Below are 23,862 nucleotides of genomic sequence, written 5' to 3' on the forward strand. Positions count from 1 at the left end.
TGAACAATATAAAAACCTCAATGAATCCTGATAAACCTATTTCTTCAGGGGCCCCAACTCGGTCCCTATCTGAAAACATAGACGGAGAGGCAGATAATATTATTGCGACAGAGAGGCAGCGAACTGAAACATCATCATCAGGGCCTGTCCCAAGATTTCTCATTATGCATTCCACCACTGAAAAACCGATTGGCAAAATGTCGCCCTTTTTTATTCAGAAAGGGTTAAACGGGTTAGCAGGTTCTCCCAAATCAGTTAAGAGGCTCCGTTCTGGAGACCTCTTGATTGAAACAAAAAATGACAGGCAGTCTGAACATCTACTCCGAGTAACATCAATCGGAGGAATACCCATAACAGTGACACCACACAGAACACTAAATTCATCGAGAGGTGTCATTTCGGAGTGGGACCTTCTCGACGTCACCGAGGAGGAAATCTGCTCCGAACTAAAACCACAGGGAGTTACTGCCGTCAAGAGAATCACTGCGCGAAGGGATGGGAAAATTGTTAAAACCAGGAGTGTTATCCTGACTTTTAACTCTCCCAAACCTCCTGATGAGATTAAAGCTGGATACATCAACTGTCCAGTATCTCCATACATTCCGAACCCTTTACGGTGTTTTAAATGTCAGAAGTATGGACATTCTCAAATGGCCTGCCGTGGAGTCCTTGCATGCTCCCGGTGCGGTGCAAAGGACCACGAAACAACAGCATGTTCAGCCACTAAACCCACCTGCATTAACTGTGAGGGAGAACATCCGGCCTATTCAAGGGTATGCCAGAGGTGGAAAGAAGAAAAAGAAATTCAACGGCTGAAGGCAGAGCTAAACATATCGTACCAGGAGGCAAGAAAAGCAGTGAAACCTCTCAACATCAAAAAACCTACCTACGCCCAGAAGGTAGCAGGGAGGTGTTCGATTGGGATTCAGATGGACATGTCCGTCCTCCCAAAAGAATCATTTACTCCCATTGCACGTTATCTTTTAAGCTCCCAAAAACCTGCACAGAAGGACCAATCAGCTGCCACTCCTATATCGGTACCTCCTAATGCTCCACAAGTAACAAAAGCAAAAGAAAAGAATAAGAAAGGGGAAGTAACACCTAGTACCCAGGAAAACATGGATGTTGAGCAGAAGGAAGTACACGATGAGTCAGTTTTGGAACTCTTCGCTGAGGAAGAAATGGACACAGGACAGCGTCCATACTTCCCCAGGAAAGATAAATCCAAGACTGACAAAATTAAGCCCTCAGCACCTCGGAAGCCGCCTGATGGACCCACCAAGTCCAAAAAATGGCTAAATTCCTACAGTGGAATTGTCGTGGATTCCGGCAAAATACTGACGACATCAAGGCACTCCTGCAAAAGCACAAACCAGTTTGCTTTTGCATACAGGAGACTTATTTAAAGGCAAATGATGACCCCACCATGCATAACATTACCATCATTCGTAAGGATAGAATTGTGGATGGTCCTGCCCACGGAGGAGTCGCAATCCTCGTCGGCAACCAGATCCCATTTCAGCCTTTGCAGCTTACAACTAGCATTGAATCTGTAGCAATTCGCCTTACAGTGGGGTTCATATTAACTGTCTGCTCTGTTTATTTGCCACCTGGGATTGACATCCCACAGAAAGACCTTGATGATCTTATCATGCAATTGCCTTCCCCTTGTTTAATTCTTGGGGATTTCAATGGACATAACACTCTGTGGGGTAGTGCTGACATCAGTGGAAGGGGACGAGTCATAGAGCATATGCTCACTGACAATGACCTCTCCCTCTTAAATGTGGGAACAAACACCTTCTTCCACATGCCTACTCGTACATTCTCTGCCATTGATCTTTCTATCTGCTCCCCTTCTCTCCTTCCTTCACTTGCTTGGGAGGTAGAGGAGAACCCATATGGAAACGATCACTTCCCCGTGATAATCACCCTAACTAGTGGTAGACCGTGTCTTCCATTTAGTTTACCGTGGTGGAAGCTTGATCAGGCTGACTGGAATGCCTTTCAACATCTGGCAAATCTTGACATCGCTACAGTCAGTCAGGTGCCAATCAATGATGCAGTCGTGTACGTCACAGAAACAATTGTCCAAGCAGCTGCAATTGCAATCCCAAAATCATCTAGCCGGTTCCCACTATTTCCGAAACCTTGGTGGAATTCCGAATGCACAGCAGCAAAAAAAAGCACAAAACAAAGCCTGGGGGATATTCCGCCGATATCCCACAACTGAAAATTTAATAACATTTAAACGTGCACGTGCGAAAGCGCGTTATGTACGAAGTCAGAGCCAAAGGAAATCTTGGATTCGTTTTACATCTTCCATAACTCAGGCTGCTAGCTCAAAAGTAGTCTGGGATAAGATCCGGAAAATGAAGGGAAAATATCCACCATGCCCTTCTGTGATCCTCGAGCATAACGAATGTCCGATTGCAGATCGAACTGCAGTAGCAAATACTCTAGGGGAAACATTTGCAAAAATATCTACAATAACATCTTTTCCTGCAGAGTTTTTGGCCCTGAAAGAGAAAAATGAGAAAAACCCCCTGAACTTCTATTCAAAAGGGCTTGAATCGTATAACAAGTCCTTTTCACAGGAGGAGTTAAATGCTGCACTCTTTCTCACGCACGCAAGTGCTGTGGGGCCCGATGACATCCACCACGAAATAGTAAAACACCTCACACCACAATGTAAGGATCACCTTTTAATTCTGTTTAACAGAATTTTTCTTAATAAACAATTTCCGGATTCCTGGCGGAAAGCAATCGTTCTTGCCTTCCCAAAACCAGGAAAGGATCCTAGCAATCCAAGTAATTATCGTCCTATTGCTCTGACAAGCTGTTTGTGCAAAGTCCTGGAAAGAATGGTTAATGCACGCCTCATATGGTATTTAGAAACAAATGGTCTGCTTTCCAGGACACAGTCCGGCTTCCGAAGAAATAGATCCATTCTGGATCATTTAATCCAATTGGAAACGTCCATTCGTGATGCTTTTATTAAATCCGAGCATTTGGTAGCAGTTTTCTTTGATATTGAAAAAGCATACGACACCCTGGTGATTTGGAATTTTAAAAGACCTCTATAACTTTGGTCTTAGAGGTAACCTTCCTGTTTTTATTAAAAATGTTTTCTTTCGAATCGCCAATTTCAAGTCCGTTTAGGATCCACCCTCTCTTGAGTTATCTCTCTCAGGAAGAGGGAGTCCCACAGGGATCCGTTCTAAGTGTTACGCTTTTCGCAATCAAAATAAACTCTATTGCAGAACAACTTCCACCCACTGTAAACAATGCCCTCTATGTAGACGACTTTGCTATATTTTGTAATTCATGCAATATGAGGGTCATTGAAAGGCAACTGCAGAAAACCATTGATCATCTTACAGCTTGGTCTTTGGCTAATGGGTTCAGATCTTCATCACAGAAGACTGTTTGTGTACACTTCTGTCGCAAACGTAATCTTCATCCTGACCCAGAATTAAGGCTTGGGCAAAATAACATCCCAGTTGTAGCAGAATTCAAATTCCTTGGACTTATTTTCGACAAAAAGCTGACATTTTTACAACACATTCGTCAGCTGAGGACAAGATGTGTCAAAGGGCTTAACATCCTTCGTTCCCTTTCGTCAACTTCATGGGGCGCAGATCGTTCTACCCTTCTTCGCCTTTACCGAGCACTTGTCCGTTCCAAACTCGACTATGGGACTCAGGTTTATGGTTCTGCTAGAGATAGTGCACTTCGGTCGTTAGATCCAATCCACCATCAAGCCATCCGGACAGCCACTGGAGCATTTCGCACATCTCCTGTCCAAAGCCTTTATGTCGAAGCAAATGAACCATCTCTGTCTCTTCGACATAAGCAGTTGTCCTTACAGTACGCCTTCAAATTAAAATCCCTGCACGATCATCCCACGTGGCCATCCGTTTTTGAGCCGTGCTGGGAAAACCTCTACAACACCCGTCGGACTGCCAACAAACCTTTTGGTATTCGCATTCAAGGGCTGCTGAATGAGCTCAACTTGTCGGTAGACAACGTTGCCCAGTCACCAAGCCAATTCTTTCCACCCTGGCATGCTTATTTTCCAACTTGCGACTTCTCCCTTAAGATCTGGGAGAAGGCTACGACACCGCCATCTGTCTAACAGCAACTCTTTGCATCACATAGACAGCAGTATTCTGACTTTCTGCCAATCTATACAGATGGCTCAAAGTTAGAATGTCATGTGGGATCTGCTGTTTTGTTCCCTCACAAAACATTATCATATAAGATCCCACAAGAAACTAGCATCTATACTGCTGAGTTGCATGCAATACAATCAGCCCTAGATCACATTAAAAATCGCGACTACCAGAGGTATATGATTTATTGTGATTCATCAAGCGCGTTACAGGCTCTGGTATCGGTGAGTTTTAACCCTCATCCGATCCTGTCCAGGATCCGTCAGATTCTTTTTTCTCTCTCATAGAATTGGAATATGATATTCGCTTTTGCTGGATCCCAAGCCACATTGGGATCCGGGGAAATGAATCGGCTGATGCCGCTGCTAAATCAGCCATTTCCCTGGATAATCATTGTCTGTCAGTCCCCTATACAGACTACAGGCAAATAATAAGTTCTAAATTACTCTCCCAATGGCAAGATTCTTGGCACGGACAGGCCACAAATAAATTACATCGCATTAGCCTGTAATTGCGCAATGGCAGTCCAGTCTACGCAGGGACCGAAGAGAGGAAGTTGTTCTTGCTCGGCTCCGCATAGGTCATAGTCATCTAACGCATTCCTACTTGCTGAGGGTGGATGACCCACCTATGTGCGAGATATGTAACGTAATTTTAACCGTCAGTCTCACATTTTTGTAGAATGTCCTGTTTTTATTGAAGCACGACACTTGTGTTTTACTGATTTTAATAATTTGACTGAGCCATTTACACTCAGTCAGATAATATGTGACAGAGACAATATGTCTGGCGTTTTTAACTTTTTACAATTTATTAATGTTTATCCAAGATCTAAGTTTTATGCTTTTACTTTTATACCTTTTTAAACATAATAATTAATTGTTTGACGTGGTAGCCTTTGCTACCAAAATTTTTAATAAGATTTTAAATTTTTCTTGGCGCATTATGGCCTTAGCTGCCAGTGCGCCATAAAAAACCAAACCAAACCAAACCAAGCTCTGCAAGAGTTGCAGTCATTCCTTGCTTGTGTCAGGATGGTGAGTTACGTCCGGTTGACGCCATGAAGAAAGAGTGCTATTGTTGCTTTTTGTGAGGAAGGATGTTCTTCCCCTCATATTGCTTATAGAGTGTCTTGTAATCAGTTGAATGAGTAGATTTCTTTCCAAACTCAAGAATACTGGTTTTGCTGATAGGAAAAAAGGAACCGGATGCAAACGAGTCTCTATGCCAAAACAGGATCGTGTTTTGAAGCGCTTATGCCTTAAAAACCGTAAAGCTTCTTCATCTCAGCTGAAAAGAGAATGCGAAGAACATACAGGAATGGTATCAAGTGCAGTAACAGTCAGAAAACACCTCTTCAAAAATGGACTGCCCATAGTCCTAAGAAGAAGCCCCCTCCTCACACAAAAAATAAGAAAGGTCCGATTAATTTGGTGTAAGGAGCATGTCAAATGGACCCCCGAGCAGTGGAAGTTAGTTATTTTCTCAGATGAGAAGAAATTCAACCTGCATGGCTCTGATGGGAGACAAACGATTCGCCGTAGATGTGGTGAGGGGGGGGGGCCTCCATAGCCAGGTGGGCAGGAGCAGCAGTGCGTAGCACACGCTTCTGGATTAGACCGGGGTTCGAGCCTGTGACCATCAAATACGGAGGATGTGGAAAGGTCAGGGAATGACCACCGCATATTCCTGGAGCAATATGGCCTTAGTTGCTAATGCTCCTAAAAACCAAATAATAAACAAACAAACAAACATGTGGTGAAGAATACCATTCAGTGAAATTCCCTACCAGCCAAATGGTATGGGGGTGCATTTCGTGTTGCAGAGTAGGTCACCTGCAGTTTATAAAAGGTTGCCGTAAATGCCAATGGATACCCGGCTTTATTGGAAGGCAAATTGCCGCCTACCATTAGAGACCATTTCAACCTGCCAAGTAACTGCATCTTTCGGGATGATTCTGTTCCTTGTCATCGGGTGAAAAGTGTAAGTAGGCACTTCTGTAGTTACTTTAGCTTCATTTCTGCATTAAGAGGTTTGACAGTAATGTGTTTACATTTGTTACAGGTGAAAAATTGGTTGGAAGAACAGTCCATTACAACTCTTAGCTGGCCAGGAAACAGCCCAGACCTGAATCCTATAGAGAACTGTTGGCATCTTGTGGAATCTGCAGTTGCCAGGAAGGAATCAAAGACCCTTCGTGAACTTCAGGAAGCCATAATTCATGTTTGGAACCACGAACTGCCAGGTGATTATCTTCAGAAATTGATCTTGTCAATGCCTCGATTGTGTGCTGCTGTCATCAGGGCCAGAGGCAGTTCAACTAAATATTAGTTTGCACATGGTGAACTTTTCATTTTGTTTTCCATTTAAAATGATAAACTGAAGCAAATTGAGGGCTTCTGAGAACATTTTAGCCATAATTGTCATGTTTACCAAAACTGTTGTATAAAGTTTGCAAATGCTCATTTTGGAATATTTTGAGAGTACCTGTCAAATATTACTTAGCTTTTTTTTGCCTTCTTAAACCACAGCAGTATTCTGAAAAGGCAGCTCAGTATTAAAAGTTATATGGTTTCATATTTTTGAAAATTGGCAAATATGTAAACATAATGTTATATTTATTTATTAAACATTTTAAATAATTTGCTTTGTATGATTTATATTTAATTTACATTATAAAAATAAAGATAATTTTAATGATTTAAATTTTATTATTTTTGAAATAAATTAAATTTCAGATACAGCTTTCAAATTACTTATGGTACCCCTACAGCTTTAATAGCTGTAGTAAGTTTTTTTTTTACCCCCATTCACATATCCCTTAATACTTTTTTTTTTTTTTTAATATCTTCATGCCCCAGTTATGAAAATTTTAGAATTTTCATAACTGTCATACATATATATCCAAAAAGATTCCAAAGTTCTTCAGTCCCCTGATAAATTTTAAATTTATTTTAAAATAACATATTTACTTTTCCTTTTTATATGAACAATTATTTAAATGAAATATGAGAAATATGATTACAGTGAAGAAGGAAAAGATAATTTAATATATTTGCATATCCATTGAAAGGGTCTGTGAATCCTTCAGATATGTATGTTACTAGTTTTCTATCAGAACTAACCAGTATATTTATTTGAACTATCAGAACTTACCAGTTATTAATTTGGATTGTGAGATTTATGTAAAATACAGTGTTATATAATATATATGTTGGTAATTCTGCTTTCTCAGAAAAAGTTTATGACATTTTTGAAAATAATGCATATATCCTTGGAATTGCTTGACACTGAATTAAAGTGTTTTGATAAAAGAAATCTAAACATATGTTTTGTCCTGAATTAAAATTACATCCTATTTTCCAAAAATTAGGTTGGAATGATGGCAAAATCAGAGCCTTCACTCCAGAAACAGGAAAGCTCCTTTATGCAATACCTGAATCGCATCAGAGAGGTGTAACAGCAATTACTGCAACAAGTGATTGTAAATACCTAATCACTGGTGGTGGAGAAGGAGAAGTGAGAGTATGGAACATTTCTCCCCATAAACAAGTAAGTTATATGTGGATAATTCTTAATGTTATAGTTAACTGAGGCTAGTTAGCTTGACTGATGCTTATTAAAGGAATTTTTGTTGATATGGTACTAACTGATATCTGTTGACTTTTGATTATATCTCAGATAAATTCTCCTTTAATGTAGTAGTAGTAGTGGCATGTGATGCAAGAAAGAAAATGTATGAGGTTATGCAGCATCAGCCAAAAAAAAAAAAAAAAAATCACACCATTCCCTCCAAATGCCTGTCCAGTTCCTCCTTAAATTTATTCAAGCTATCAACTTCCAAAACGACAGATGGAAGTTTGTTCCAGCAATTAACCACCCGCTGGCTAAAGGCAAATTTCCGCACATCTATTCTACATCTGTCTTTTCTTAATTTGAATTTATGCCCCCTTAGGTTCGTAATCTGAACAAGTGGAAGGATCCCATCAGAATCCTTCGGGATGATGTCTTGCAGTAAAACAAAATCTAAGAAGTAAAGCTTTCCTTAGTAATAGTAACATATTAATAAAGCATTGCCTTGCAGTGCTGGTATATTTTTAAAAATGTAACATGATTTTAATTTAAAATAAGAAAACAATATCTTATTTTGTACACGCATTGCAATCTTGATAAACTGCACCTCTATATAATTTCATATATATATTACAAGTATGATTATGTTTCCAAAAAATATAAAGAATACTTTACTATGTATGTATGTATGTCAGTTTTCCAGCTTAACACTAGAAATTTGCAAAAACAAACTGGAAAGTGATCCCAGCTTTGTAGTATACAGTATTCAATTGTAGTCTTAATTTTTATAAAGAACAGGACTTGTCTGAGAATAATTATTGTAGGTTCACAATACATCCTGTATTTTGCCTCAGACAAAGATATAATAATAAAATATATTGTCAAAATTCTAATTTCACATGGAAACTGCATTCATCAATTGTGGTATGTTGTACAGTATATATATATTTTTGAAATAATGATATGTGATTTCTTATAACCATAAAATCACAGTTAAAACAGCAAAACACAAAAAAGCAGTATACAGCTAGAATGTAGTTGAACTTATAAACAGCTTGTATGTTTTTATAGCTTATTACTGATGGAGATGTATTTCACAGAAACCAAAATCATCTAGGGAACAGCACAATAAATAATATTAGTGGACCTTTTCATGTAGTGAGAAGGAGAAAAATTAGAATGTTATGTAAATAGTGAACTTTTCTTCCTTAATTATGTAGAAATATGAAGTATTGTTCATTAATTAATGAAGATATATGATTATTGAAATCATGCAGGAATGTGATGTTTTCTAGTGTCATTCATACTGCAAAATTTTGCTGTTTCTAATCTTATTAAATATACTAGTGAAAAGAAGTTCTTGTATGATTCAGAATTAACCCAGCCTTGTGAGTTTGGAAAAATTATTTCTAAGATGAGACTTACTAAAACCTTATGTAGCAATGATAAAATAATGAAAGGAAACAAGTTTATATGGCATCAGCCAAAGAAATAAACAAACAAAAACTCTACTCACTTCATTTTCCAGTCCTTTCTAATAATTTTTCCAATTCTTCTTTCAAATTATTCATACTATCCACTTCTATAATAACACATTGAAGATTCTTCCAATGGTCAGTTACTCTGACAGAAAGCAAATATCTTGCACCTGTACTGCAACCATCCTTTATTTCCAGTAGTGCATTATACAAGAAACAATAAGGATGCCTTCAGAAATTATTTTACTCAACTCATTTATAGCATTAAACACTTCAGTTCAGTTTCCTTATAGATGCTTAAGATTTCAGAAGCTGCATATTTACAGAACTCACCTCTTTCTTTTTCTTTGTAAGAGTGTCCTTTTATGTTCTGATTAATCATTTTACTCTTCTGCCTGAACTTGTTACTCTTCTCCAACTTATCGAAATAATTAATAAAATGAGGTATCCAAATATGCATGCACTATTCAAGATACAGTATAACCATTAACATACATGGCAATATAATCATCTCTTTGTCCCTGCTAAAAAAATTTTTGCATATCATTGACACAATCCCCAATGAGCTGTTCTAGCAGCTTGTCTGCATTGCTCACAGAACTTCATATTGGACTGCACTCCCACGTTTTCATTCTCAACTAACTTGAGTTTTGGTACCTTCCAAAGATGCTATTCTGAAATAATTGCCACCAAATTGCATTATATTGCATTTTTTAATGCTAAAGCTCAGTTTTCATTTTCAGCTCATGTGCCTAATTTGTTCAATGTTGTTGGAATATAGCACACTGGATTATTGTCATTAATCATCTTTTCCATCTTTGTATCATAAAGATTAGACATTTAGTTTTTTATAATTTCATAAGTATCATTAATAAACATTAAAAACAGTAAGGAGTCTAACACTGAACTTGAGAGATCTCATTCATAAAATTAGTCCATGAAGAGCAGTGATATCAAGCTATATGATGTTAAAATTATTCTTTGCATCCAGTTCCTTTGTAAGAATTTCATAGTAACTCTGAATTGGTTAAGACTTGATCTTCACTTAAGAAATCCATCCTTACTAAAACTTTGAAGTTCCATTCCTATGAAAATGATCTTGCATTACTTCTTTAACTACTGACTCCATTATTTTTGATTCTTCTAATAGAAGAAGTAAAAATAATGGAGTCAGTAATTAAAGTATCCTCTAATTACTAACTTCAGCCTTTGAAACAACCCTTGTGAGTAGGAGATTCATTTTCAGATTTCAACTTTAAGTTCAGATACTACATCTGAACTTAAGGTTGCTGCTTTCATTATTGTGGCTAAAGGTTTGCTTATTGCTTTTGCTGTTTCTTTTAATATAATTGGATAGATTCCATTAGTTCAGTGTGCCTTGTTTACTTTTATCTGCAATAATTTCTATTCTATTTTCCTTTTAGTCATTATTAAATTATGTAATCCTAGTCAGTATTAGACAGACTTTTGGTATTCTTATCTTTTTTGGATAATGGAACACTTGCAATGGGTAAGAAATTTGTGAAATACCCTATATGGTGTTCTGTATAGTGGCAAAGCATTTTCTAGCTAAGGTAAAGAAAGCCATCATGACAACCAAAATGCAAACTATGGGTAACTAACCGGACAAACCGGTTTGCCACTACCACACCTTCTCCCTGCATTCTAGGTAAATAGATAGTGCTTGTTATCAGTAGCAGCAATAGAAGACAAAAATGATGTACTGATTTAACGTAGGCAAGACAGACAATGTAATGATTAGTTTTTTCTCATTATTAAAAGCAGATTATTGGAGTTCATGAGTGTTTACGCTATTAAAAAAAACCATATTACTGATTTCTTTGTACATTTTTAAGGTTAGTTTTCCCAGCTTTTTTTCTTCCTTTTTGTGGCTAAAGGTTTACTGGTTTTAGCTAAACTTCAGAACAGGTTGCGCATTCCAGACTATTGTCGTTTTTTAATAGACTTTCATTTTTGTCTAGTGAAAAAAGGTTAGGTTAGTTTATGCCACCAATTTGGGATGGATTCAAGCAATTAATGATGTCAATAATCGGTTAAATTTTAGAACAAGGCAAAAGAAGTGTAGGTTTTTTTAATGGACTCATTTTTGGCTAGTGAAAAAAGATTAGGTTAGTTTACGCCACTAATTCAGGATGGATTCAAGAAGGCTAGTGAAAAAAGGTTATGTTATGTTATGCTGGAGTGAACACCCAACGCTATTCTGAAGTCTTACCAATGTTTCTTTATTTTTCATTATATTTCCTAACCTGACCTTAAATGTTTGGTTATGGAATTATAGGAAAAGGTTTTCTTGCCTAACTTTAAGGGTTAGGTTAGGAAATAATAGGAAAAGAAACAAAGATTCTTTATGTATATATATGCATACCATAACATCAGTCAATCACTTAACACTATGATGTTATTATCTGTTGTGTTCACACACCAACCAGTGCATCGTTTGTCATGCCTGCATGTCAATGAATATATTGTTCTCACCTCTTACTACCGCTACTGTAACACTGCCTATTTACCGAGAATGCAGGGAGAAACTACTCTAGCGACAAACCAGTTTGTCCAGTAAGTTTCCTGTAGTTTGCCATGGTTCTCATGTTGGCTTTCTTTACTTTCGCCCATTTTCTTCTATACAAATTTTTTTTTTTTTTTTTGCTCATTTAGTTTTACTATAAAAATACTTTCTTCATGACTAACTTTAAGGGTTAGGTTAAAAATACTTTAAGGGTTGCTAACAAAAGTTGGCAGTCAATTACATCACAAGAATTTGCTTTTGGCATTGATTGATATATTTGAGATATTTCTAATTACTTTGAGATGAAAGCACTTTGCCTCTGTAGGGTTTCGAATCTGTTTATTATTAATAGAGTCTAACAGTTGTACATTTTGCAAATGCTTTCTCCTCCACTTCTTGAGTGACTGCAAAGTTAAAAATAAGATGGTTTATCTATTAATTTTATTTACTTAAATTATTGATTTTTGGTTTTCAGTTACCTGAACTTTTTAATTTTGATTTTACTTTTTGATCTTTAATGTAATCTGATCCAATCAAAGTTGTTAACAAATTGATAAAATTAATAGTAATAATAACAGTAATACTAATAATTAATCTAAAGTAACCACTTGTAATCCTGCATTTACTTGTCACAAAATTGACTAACTATGTCTTATGATATTGTTACAGTTATATATATTTGACTAGGTACTCTAGACCTGCTCAAATTATTTTATTGATTAAATTAATTAGGATTAATTAAGTAGTAATTATCTGGATTTAAGAATGGTTAGGTAAAGATGTCCAAGTTTCAGATTCCTAGGTTGCCTCAGACCATTTTTTAGGGATTAAGTAGGATTTTTCTAAACAAATCTAGAATACAGCGTTAGTTTCTGGACTGCCTCAGGACTGTTTGTTGGGATCCGAGGTTATAGACTGGGCTTTGTCTGATTGTACTGTTATGTAACTGTTTTTTTTTTTTTTTAATTTTCAGAACTGTTTTTGAATATGCGGACCTTGTTCTGAAATAGTGAAATATTGTAGTTTAGATAAACTGCTAGTTTATTCGATACACAAACTTAATGTTGGTCCACACAGACTCTGTCACATCCAGCAATTGTCCCAGATTGGTTGGCAATTGATCACTGCCATGAACAGTTTTATTTGTTTATGTTTGCTATTTTGAAAGTGAATTCTGTAGATATCATGGATTATACCACTGTTTTAGATTTATTTTAAATTAAAATAAATGTTACTAAATAAAACAAAAGTTACTAAATCTTGTGGGGGGGGGTCTCTTCGGGCAGCTCTACTTGTCAACTTTATTTATTTATACACTGAGATAAGGAACAAGGATGTGTCTTTGATTTTCAACATAAAAGCAGTGTAAGAAGTTTGTGTGCAAGAAACATAATTCCAGCCCTTATCGAGTTTGTTTCGGACAAAAAAGTCTACTAGAATGGACTGAGGCATCGCAATAGAGGCACATGCAACTGTTATTTCATAAATAATTAGCTGGATATTATCATTCTTGTCTTCCTTTGTGATTTCCTTCTACTTCTTTCTCTCTCTCTTAGGGTAAATTAGAATTTTTTTTTTTTTTTTTTTTTTGGCTTGTGCAGCAAAAGCCTCAGGCTTCCTTGCACCATATGGCTAATGATAATAATGATAACCTTGATTATCATTATTATCATTACTTAAAAGAAAAGAACTCATAGGTTCTTTCCCTTTGTTGTTGATGTTCCGCCAGAAAAATGGTTTATGCGTAGTCTACAAACTATGTTTTTATTAACTGATCATGGCTCATTTTTAGCAAAGCTGAATCAGCTGGGTGTTTCGGAAAGGTCATAGTGTCACTGCACGGTTCTGGAGACATGGAGTCATGTTTTATATTATTGTCATGAGTACTCCGATCTCAGAAATGAAATTTTATTTGCTAGTCCTAATCTTGCTCACCTGGCTGAGGGGGGGGGGGATTGTGACTCAATTAATCAGACTGAGGAAAATTTTCAGGCTTTTCAAAACATTTTCCAAGAAATTATTCCAGAGAAGATCAGTGCTGCTTGAACTTGAGGAAAGGACAGTAGAAGGCTTGTAGATCATTTACATGAATTCTGTGTAACAGTTTAGAATGCTGAAATAAACTGTGTAATTGATCACATGTTCCTCTGCAAACAAGAAAATCTTATTGGACAATTTATATAGTTACTTGTGACAATACTGCTATTTGTCTTCATCTTGTGTTGACTTTGTAAGGTCAGTGTCTCTTTGTGCCGTGTTTGGTCCTTTGGTCCTATTCATTTCATATGGCTCATTGTGCCTGTAGTTTCTTGTGTCACAATTTATATTTCTGATTATTGTGTGATGTAATTTTTTCTCTGGACGTGTTATATGTTCATTTCGCTTTATGACATTTTAATTAACATGACTTTGAATTTGTATATAGCAGATTTTCCAGTTTCAGGCTAGGTTCTGCTTGTTAATAAAAATGTAAAAAAAAAAAAAAAAAAAATGTAATGTCCTTTCTGTACACATTGTACTTCCCAAATTCAAATTCCTTATAGTCATGTGGCACCATGTCTCTGATATCCCAACCATATCCGCCTTTGATGTCTTGACCGGCACATCAAAATCATCGATTTTATTTACTATACTTCTATCATTGGTGTACATGCAAGTATCATCAGCCATTTTCAATCCACTGCAGGATGAAGGCCTCTCCAGCAACTTTCCAGTTCCTTCTGTTTACTGCAATGGCCATCCATTACCCATGAACTCATGAATTTCATCTGTCCATCTCCATCGTTGTCTTCCAGGTTTTGTTCTAGCTCCTCTTGGGCACCATTCTGTTATTTTCTTAGTCCATCTGTTATCATGTCTTTGAGTTATATGTCATGCCCAAGACCATTTTAGTTCCTTATTTTTGATGAGTGTCCTTTACTTGAATTTGCTGCCTAATCCATGTGCTTCTCTTCTTATCTAACAGTCTGATTCCTAATATAATTCATTCCATTCTTCACTGTGTAGTTCTCAGGTTCTCTTCCATTCTTTTGGTGAGTGCCCAAGTTTCACTTCCATAAGTCATGATGGGGAGTATACATTGGTTCATTATTTTACGTTTGAGACAAATTGGGATATTGCTCCTCAGTATGTGACTATATTTCCTGAATGCTAGCTATCCAAAATTTATTCTTCTCTTGACTTCCAGCCATTTATCATTATTACAGCTAATGACTTGACCCAGATATGAATCCACCTTTTCAATTACTACTCCTTCAATGATTATATCCGTTTCTGTGGCATACTTGTTCATCATTACTTTTGTTTTAGCCATATTCATCTTTAGTCCGAAATCCTTACTAACTCTGCCTAACTGTTTAAGATTTTCCTCTAATTCTTTGGGATCATGGCTTATAATCACAATGTCATCGGCCCCGAGTTCCAAGTGATAGTGTCCAAGCGATTTTTCCCAGACGATATATAGAGTGATTTCATTCTGTTTAATTTCTAGTGCCTTTATTATTATCAGTTCACTGTAAGTGGTTCTTTACTTAACAGATCTTGAGTGAGAAAATGATCTTTCTTTTCTTTGCACAGGCAATTCCCATTTTATGAGTTCGCAGGTTTATAAGTTTTTTTTCCTCAAGTATCAACAAAAATTGAAAATATGAACATTAATTGCAAAAAAAAGAATGTTAAACATTCATAAATACCGCATTTCATTGCATAGCTATAAAATACCACGTAGCTATACAATACAGTGCACCCCACTTTATGATATTAATCCATTCCAGAGACACCATCATATTGCGAAAATATCATCATGTGAACGCAATAACATTTTTTTTTTTTTTTTTTAGTAATTCATTCCAAGACAGAAGTTGAAATAAATTTTTGCTATATAACTAAGCTATTTATCTCTCTAAAAGGTCATTTTTATAATGGAAATTGTATTAGTTACCAATTCAAATCATTAAAATACACTACACTTTCATCATTCCCAGGGGCTCACATCTGGTGAGTATGAGCTTGGCACAGTCAGGGTCCTGGGTGCCTCCGTAACCAGGTGGGAAGGAGCAGCAGTGCATAGCACATGCTTCTTCATTCCAAGACCTCAGAAGTTGAAATAAATTTTTGCTATATAACTAAGCTATTTATCTCTCTAAAAGGTCATTTTTATAATGGAAATTGTATTAGTTACCAATTCAAATCATTAAAATGCACTACACTTTCATTATTCCCAGGGGAGTATGGGTATACATCTGGTGAGTATGGGCTTGGCACACTCAGGGTCCTGGGCGTTTCCGTAGCCAGGTGGGAAGGAGCAGCAGTGCGTAGCACACGCTTCTTGATTAGACCGGAGTTCGAGCCTGTCACCACCAAATACGGAGGTCAGGGAAAGGTCAGGGAATGACCACCGCATATTCTCGGAGCAATATGGCCTTAGTTGCTAATGCTCCTAAAAACCAAATAACAAACAAACCTAGGGTCCTGAGCTGGATATCATCATTCTTCCTTTTCTTGGTGATTCCCTTCTATTTCTCTCTCTCTCTGTAATTCAGAAATTTTTTTTTTTTTTTTTTTGGTTGGTGCAGCATAAGCCTCAGGCTTCCTTGCACTATATGGCTAATAATAATAATAATTATCGTATGTTCCCTTATAAGAATCAATTTTGAATGCCTTTGATATTTTTGTAAAACACATTTCTGGAGTTCACTACCAGAAAACAATAAAAACAAGTTGCACTTTCGGGTTTATTGGGCTTTTCTGTTAGTGCAATCTATTATAAATAGGTAGTAAACTCGATCTTATTGCATTTGTGATAATCCCGATAACTGGAATTCTGTGGGTTTTTACATCACGGTATTATGGTGAAATGAGTTCCCCTTCACTGAAATCTTCAATCATATAAAAAACAAATAAATTTTCAGATCTTCTCTTCATTCCTTTTTTTTTCCTTCTTCGTAAACTTGTTATGCCTCGCGAATCATGTTAGTTGCAATCTCACTTGCGTGTATTGTGTTAGTTAGTTTCAATTCGTGCATTCCATTAAAAAATGCTTATACATGCTATCATGAAATTTATAAAGAAATGGCAAACCGACTGCAATTGGTAGACCAAACTGTGATTGAAACAGCTTCCTCTAAACCATAGGTTCCCAAAGTGGGCAGTACCGCCCCCCCCCAGTGAGCGCTGAAGCCTTCTAGGGGGCCGATAGTGGGTTCAGAAGCAATTGGGGGGCGTTCAGGCGGTCTAGGGGTCAGTGGCTCCTTATCCATATTTTTATCTCCAGTGGACCCAGTTCAAAAGTAATCCAATAAATTCTATAATTTTTACTCTATGGACACAGCTGAAATTCGCTATAGGTGAAGCCAGAACTGTTTTCTTCGATTTTCCCACTTCAATTTTCAAAACCTTCTATTAAATTTCATGCAAATGACAAGAATGTGACATCAAGTGTGTATTTTTTTAGGCCTTTTTCTGCTATTTTTCTAAACCCACCCTAATTAACCTAGGGCCTTTGAAATGCGACAACGCAAGCTACTGTGAGTTGACATAAGAAGCAATAAAGCAAAACAGTAGCAACAACTGTAATGCTAATGATGTAAGCTTGACTAGTCAATTATATCTCCGTGTCTGTTGATTCATTTGAGACAGATTAAGCACGAATTTTAAAATAATGCTGTAGCGTGTTTCATCTTCAAAGCTTCCAAGGCTGTTTTGCCCGACGTAATAATTTATGAATTGATATGTGACCGTACATTTTTGCTGTTTAGGAATAAGTTTCATTATTTTTTGTGTGCTTTGCCAACAATCATCAGTCAAAAGTGTGATAGATAAGTGGAGTGTAAATTAAGTGTTTGTTTGTTATTTGGTTATTAGGAGCATTAGCAACTAAGGCCATATTGCTCCGGGGATATGCGGTGGTCATTCCCTGACCTTTCCGCATCCTCTGTATTTGGTGGTGATGGGCTCGAACCCTGGTCTAATCAAGAAGCGTGTGCTATGCACTGCTGCTCCTTCCCACCTAGCTACGGAGACGCCGTAAATTAAATCTTTTATTTTGTGAATATTGTTGCAAATTTTATTACTTCATTATGTCTGAATCTAAGAAGAAATGTTGACAGTACAGTATTGAGTATTTGAAATATGGTTTTATTCAGTCTCCTACGAACCAATTATTACCTATGTGCTTGATTTGCCAAAAAGTATTTTCAAAATGAAGCAATGAAGCCTTCTAGGCGGCTACAAGAGTATTTGACTAAAATGCATGCTGATGAAAAGGATAAAGATTTGTCCTATTTTCAAGTACTAGAAGAAAAATATTTTAAATGTCCAAATTTTTTATCAAAACTTTTTGCGTCGTCCAGTAAACAAGATAGTGACGGATTACAAGCTTCTTATAATATTTCATTATTAATCGCAAAAAGTGGGAAAACCACACACAATTGGTGAGGAATTAATCTTGCCGGCAGTAAAAAAAGTAATAAACACTGTTCTTCATAAGCCAGCATCAGATATCAGGAAAATTCCTTTGAGCAATAATTCAGTGCAAAGAAGAATCAATGAAATGGCTGAAGACGTTGAAAAATCATTGTGCGATTATTTGAAGACATACCAATTTTCCATTCAGCTCGATGAATCAACTCTCCCAAATAATGAAGCACTACTCTTACATATGTATGATTCATAAAAGAAGAAAACGTTTGTCAAGAATTATTATTTGCTAAAAATTTGGAAGCAGATACAAAGGGAGAATCTATATTTAATACCATGAATAAGTTTTTTCAAGAGAAAGACATTCCAATTCGTAATATTTTGTCTGCTGCTACTGCTGGTGCTCCAGCAATGACAGGGTGCCACAAGGGTTTCATAGCGCATTTGAAACAAGTAGTACCAAATGTACTTGCTATACATTGTGTTTTTCATCGCCAACATTTGGTTGCGAAGAATTTAAGTGAACACCTCCATACGTCGCTCCATTATGTTATTAGAGCAGTCAATAAAATTAGAAGCAATTCATTGAGTGACAGATTGTTTAGCCAACTGTGTTGTGAAAACAATGAAGATTTCAGTCATTTGCTGCTTCACACAGAAGTTCATTGGCTTTCAAAAGGTATTTGTCTGAATCGATTTTACAATTTGTTTGATTCAGTACTAGAGTTCCTAGAAAACAGAGACGGCGAATTGCGGGCCAACCTGATTACATCCAAAAATGACATCGCTTATTTGACAGCCCTCTATAAAATATTTAATGAAGTCAATCTACAATTACAAGGTGATGAATGGAATTTAATTAAAACAAAAAACGTTATTGTCGCTTTTGTGGGGAAACTTCTTCTGTTCAAGCGGAATCTAGGCCGAGGGGAATATAGCCACTTTTCAAATTTATCAGCAGTGTCTCTCAAAAAGGAAGATTTACTTACATACTGCCAACACTTGGAGGTTCTTCATGCTGATTTTAATGAGCGATTCAAGGATATTCTAAACATGAATATACCAAATTGGGTTCTAAATCCTTTCTCACATGTAAACATAGCAGGATCATCAAATTTAGAAGAGGAACTCACAGAACTCACAACAAATGAAAAACTAAAAATAAAATTCAAAAGTTCTGGCTTCAGAAATCAATACCGACACTGTACCCTGGATTATGGAAAATAGTGAAGAAATTTTTAATTGCATTTCCATCTCCTTATTTGGCTGAGCGTGGGTTTAGTGCTGTAGCAAATTTACTATCTAAGAAAAGGAACCAATTGCATATAACTGAGCATGGTGATTTACGACTGTTTTTAATGAAAGTTGAACCCGATATTAACAAACTTTTAAAAATGCATCAGGCTCATCCTTCGCATTAATTTGTTATTTTTTTTCTTTGTATTTTTACTTTGTAAGTTCGAAATAAACAATTTTCTAATACCATTTGATGGTGTTTTAATTATTACAATAAGATTTTTACTAATGTAAAAATTTGTTGACTGCAGAGGACTTAGAGGCCATTCAGATGACTTGAAAGATTTACTCACCCAATTTAATCCCATAGGTGTATGCTACAGGAAACATTCCTCTCACTGCAGATCTCGCCAAAATTTTCAAATTATGTCATGCACAGATGAGATATAAGATCAGAATCTCCTGCATGTGGAGGAGTAGCTATTCGTATTAATTCAAATATTCCATTGTGGCTCATCCAGTTACAAACCTCCCTAGATGCTGTGGCAGCTCGTATTGAAGTTGGTAATTCAGTTACCCTTTTTTTCTCTTTACATTCCACATCTCTGCCATTTCCTCATTCAGAACTGGACAATCTCCTTACACAGCTCCCAACACCAATTTGCCTTTTCAGTGATTTTAATGGCTACCATTCATTGTGGGGATCCACTACAATGGACGCAAGAGGCAAATTTATTGAAGAGTTTTGGAATAACAATGATCTAAATTTACTAAACTCTGGTTTCCCACATACATCCATTTACCCACGATCCACTTCTGTAATTGACTTGTCAGTTTGTTCACTGTCCATCTTTCCCACCATGACATGGTCAGTGTTAACTTATCCCTTTAATAGCGATCATTTTCTGATTATTTGCACATTACAAACAGTGGTAACTGTAAATCCTGACCAATGATCCACTTGGAAGTTTAGAAAGGCAAACTGGGATGGCTATTCTGCCGAAATATCTCTAGATAGACTTTATGCTCAAAAACAACCCATTAATGATGTAATTGCATACATAACCAATCAAATTCTGACAGCATCCGATGCATCTATTCTAAAATCCAAGGCATATTGCATTCACTGGAATCACTGGTGGAATACAGATTGCCTTCATGCCAAACAGGAGAAAAACCGTGCGTGGAATAATTTCTGAAAGTATCTTACCACAGCTAACTTAATCACTTATAAGACACTTAAAGCTAAAGTAAGGCAAATTAGACGGAAAGCGAAACGTGATTCATGGATTGCCTTTGCCTCAACAATCACGAAAGACACCGACACTCGGCTTATCTGGAGAAGGATACAGACCCTAAATGGCAAATTTGCTTGTTTGCCTTTTCTGATACTTCATTGGAAAGGGAAAGACATGTCTACTCCTGAAGAAGTTGCTAATGCACTGGCTGAATCGTTTGCCACAATCTCTGCTTCTGCTTCCTATGCATCCGCCTTCCAAAATGTTAAAGCAGCTGCAGAACGGCAGAAAATCAACTTCTTCACATGTCACTCCTTCCCATACAACTAAACCTTTACATTAACAGAACTCGAAGAATCATTAAATAGATCATCCAATAGTGCTGTAGGTCCAGATGGTATTCATTACATTATGCTGAAAAGGACTTTACCTGAATAGGACTCACTTACTTTGTTGGCTTCTACAATTGGTATCTTCTGTGAAAATGCCTATCCTTCTTCCTGGCGCCATTCTTTCATTATTGCCATACCAAAACCAGGAAAAGATCCTTCCCTGGTTCAAAATTATAGGCCCTTGAGGTTGTCACAGACATTCTCTCAGATATGCCAGACAAGCTGTACTTGCTACCTGGGAGTCTAAAATGCTAATGGAACTGATATTCGGGTGACACTCAAGTCAAGTGGACCCCATTTCAGCGAAGTCCGGACAGTCTGTGACAGCCAAATCCTCTGCTTGCACCTTCACGATGGTGGGACTGTTAGTAATTCTGGGTATAACCTCCATGCACAAGTACATGGTGGGTGACCACCCAGGTGTGAACCAACGTAAGCAGGGGTCGAGGTGTGGCGCCCACACCACATGGAGGAACGCCGCCCCTCTATGTTACCAGGCAGTACTAGGTGGTAGATGACTCTCATCAACCGGTGAAATACCACCACTTTGCTTATTGGAGGCTTGAAGTGGTGGAACCCATGTTTAGTCTCTAGAGCTAAGTTCCGGTCAACACTTCCCTATGTCTTCCATGATGCAGTATGATTGATGACTTTTGAGGTTATGATGAATGTCGTGGCGAGATCCAATATTCCTTAAATTTCGAGGGTACAGCTCCAAAAACGGTGTTAGCAGGCCGGCCGCTAGTTAGTACACTGGACTCTAGGAGGCTTCCGGATCAGCTAGTGTATAATCTTGCTACATCTAATCTGCCAGATAATGACTGGAGGGAGTCCGAGTAGTGTGTATGCGGAAAGCATTAACGAGGCCACGTTATGTCAAGGATCTGGGTATATTCTTACCACGTGTACGCCATATCCAAAAATTTCATTACTTCATACAGCATGTCCCACCCACTTTTTCTTGCTATTGAATACACCATGAATTGTCAAACTAATAGAGCCAGCTTATCTGCAAAAAGATCTAAACCTCCCAAATGCTTCCTAATTCATTTCACAAATATACGTGGTCTCAATTCTAATCTCAACGATGTCCATTTCCACTTGCAGTCTGCCAAACCCCATGTACTTTTTCTGACAGAATCTCAGTTATCAGTTGATTCAACTACTGCTCATCTCAGATGCCCAAATTATTCGCTGTATGATTCCTTTCGCCTCAAAGGTGGTACTTGTGCATATGTCCGTTCTGATATTCCCTGTCAGAGACTTGGCAATTTGGAATCTCCTCTCTTTGATCTTCTCTGGCTTAAAATCTCTCTACCTCATTGTGTCAAATTCATCTGTTGTCACTACCGTTCTCCCAACTCCACTAATCACTTGGAGCTCTTTCACTTCCTCTCTTTGCAACTTGACTTTCTCCAGTCCAACTTTCCTAACAGTGAGGTAATTTTCCTTGGTGATTTTAATGTTCACAACTCCAGCTAGCTTCCGTTTTCTAGTCACACCGACCCAGCAGGTCGAGATGCTGAGGCTTTTGCAATTACTAATGACCTAGCACAGATTGTTCATTTACCTACAAGAATTCCGGACAATCCTAATCAAACAGCCATTACACTTGATCTTTTTCTCACAAACAACTCTTCTAAGTATACGGTCGAAGTGAGAGGTCCTTTAGGCACTTCAGATCACAACTTGGTGATTGTCTCTTCTCCAATGGAACCTTTATCTCATGGCTATTCCCAGCCTCGTGTTGTTTGGCATTACAAGAATGCAAAATGGGATGACCTGCGAGACTTCTTTTCCTTGGTCGGATTACTGTTTCAAACTTCTGATGTCACCATTTGCTCAGATCGTGTCAGTGAAAATAATCTTGCAGGAATGGAATCCTTTATCCCACACGCCACTTTAAAATCTTGTCCATTATCTAAACCTTGGTTTTCCAATAAATGTGCTAAGGCTGTTCAAGAGAAGAATGTTGCATATCGTAATTGGCTTGTTTCTAATTCTTCAGTTTCATTTTCTGCCTACACCAAAGCTCGCAACAATTGTAAAGCAGTTATTAATCAGTCCAAACTAGAGTTTGAACAGGCTAAGAGTAGAAAACTTGCTTCTTGCCCTAATGGTAGCCGAGCATTCTGGTTTCTTGCCAAAGCTATTGGCGGCAACTTTTGCCCATCTCTGCTCCCTCCTCTGTCCAAACCAGATGGTTCTGTTGTCACTTCAGCCAAGGATAAAGCTGATCTGCTAGCATCCCATTTTTCTTCCAGCTCATGTATTAATGATCTTGGTAAAACACCTCCAACCATTCCCAAGACGCTCCTTTCAATGCCTCCTGTGGTCTTCCGTCAAAAGGATATCAGAAGGATTTTGATGAATCTTGATGCTAAGAAAGCTCCAGGTCCTGCTGGTATTTCTCCACTTGTTTTCAAAACCTGTGCTCCTGAACTTACTCCTATTCTTTGCCGCCTTTTTTCACTTTCTTATTCCAAAGGTGTTTTTCCTTCTGCTTGGAAATTTGCTCGTATCCAGCCAGTTCCTAAAAAGGGTGACAAATCCCTCCCATCCAATTATCGTCCCATTGCAATTACTTCTACTCTTTCTAAAGTAATGGAGAAATCAATTAGCATTAGCATTTTTAGCATTAGTAGAGGCATTTGATGCAAGAAAGCAAGCTTATGCAGCATCAGCCAAAAAAAAAAAAAAAAACCCACTTCCACTTCACCCCTCTGTTCGTTCAAAATACCTGTCCAGCTGAGCCTTAAACTTATTTAGGCTATCAACCTCCACCAGAAGGGATGGAAGTCTGTTCCACCAACCAACCACCCGCTG

General features: G+C 37.5%; 1 protein-coding gene across 3 annotated transcripts in view; it reads left to right on the forward strand.

Moving 5' to 3' along the window:
* Positions 1 to 23,862, forward strand: part of LOC150083209 (cilia- and flagella-associated protein 52) — a 494,791-nt gene that overhangs the window by 391,190 nt on the left and 79,739 nt on the right. For all 3 annotated transcript variants that reach the window (XM_090377911.1, XM_090377913.1, XM_090377912.1), the window contains one exon: positions 7,549 to 7,727. In XM_090377911.1, coding sequence (XP_090234037.1) covers positions 7,549 to 7,727 — 179 coding nt within the window. The remainder of the gene's footprint in view (positions 1 to 7,548; positions 7,728 to 23,862) is intronic.

Source organism: Mastigoproctus giganteus, chromosome 7 (genome assembly GCF_048544385.1).
Source record: "Mastigoproctus giganteus isolate SK-2022 chromosome 7, ASM4854438v1, whole genome shotgun sequence".
NCBI lineage: Eukaryota > Metazoa > Arthropoda > Arachnida > Uropygi > Thelyphonidae > Mastigoproctus > Mastigoproctus giganteus.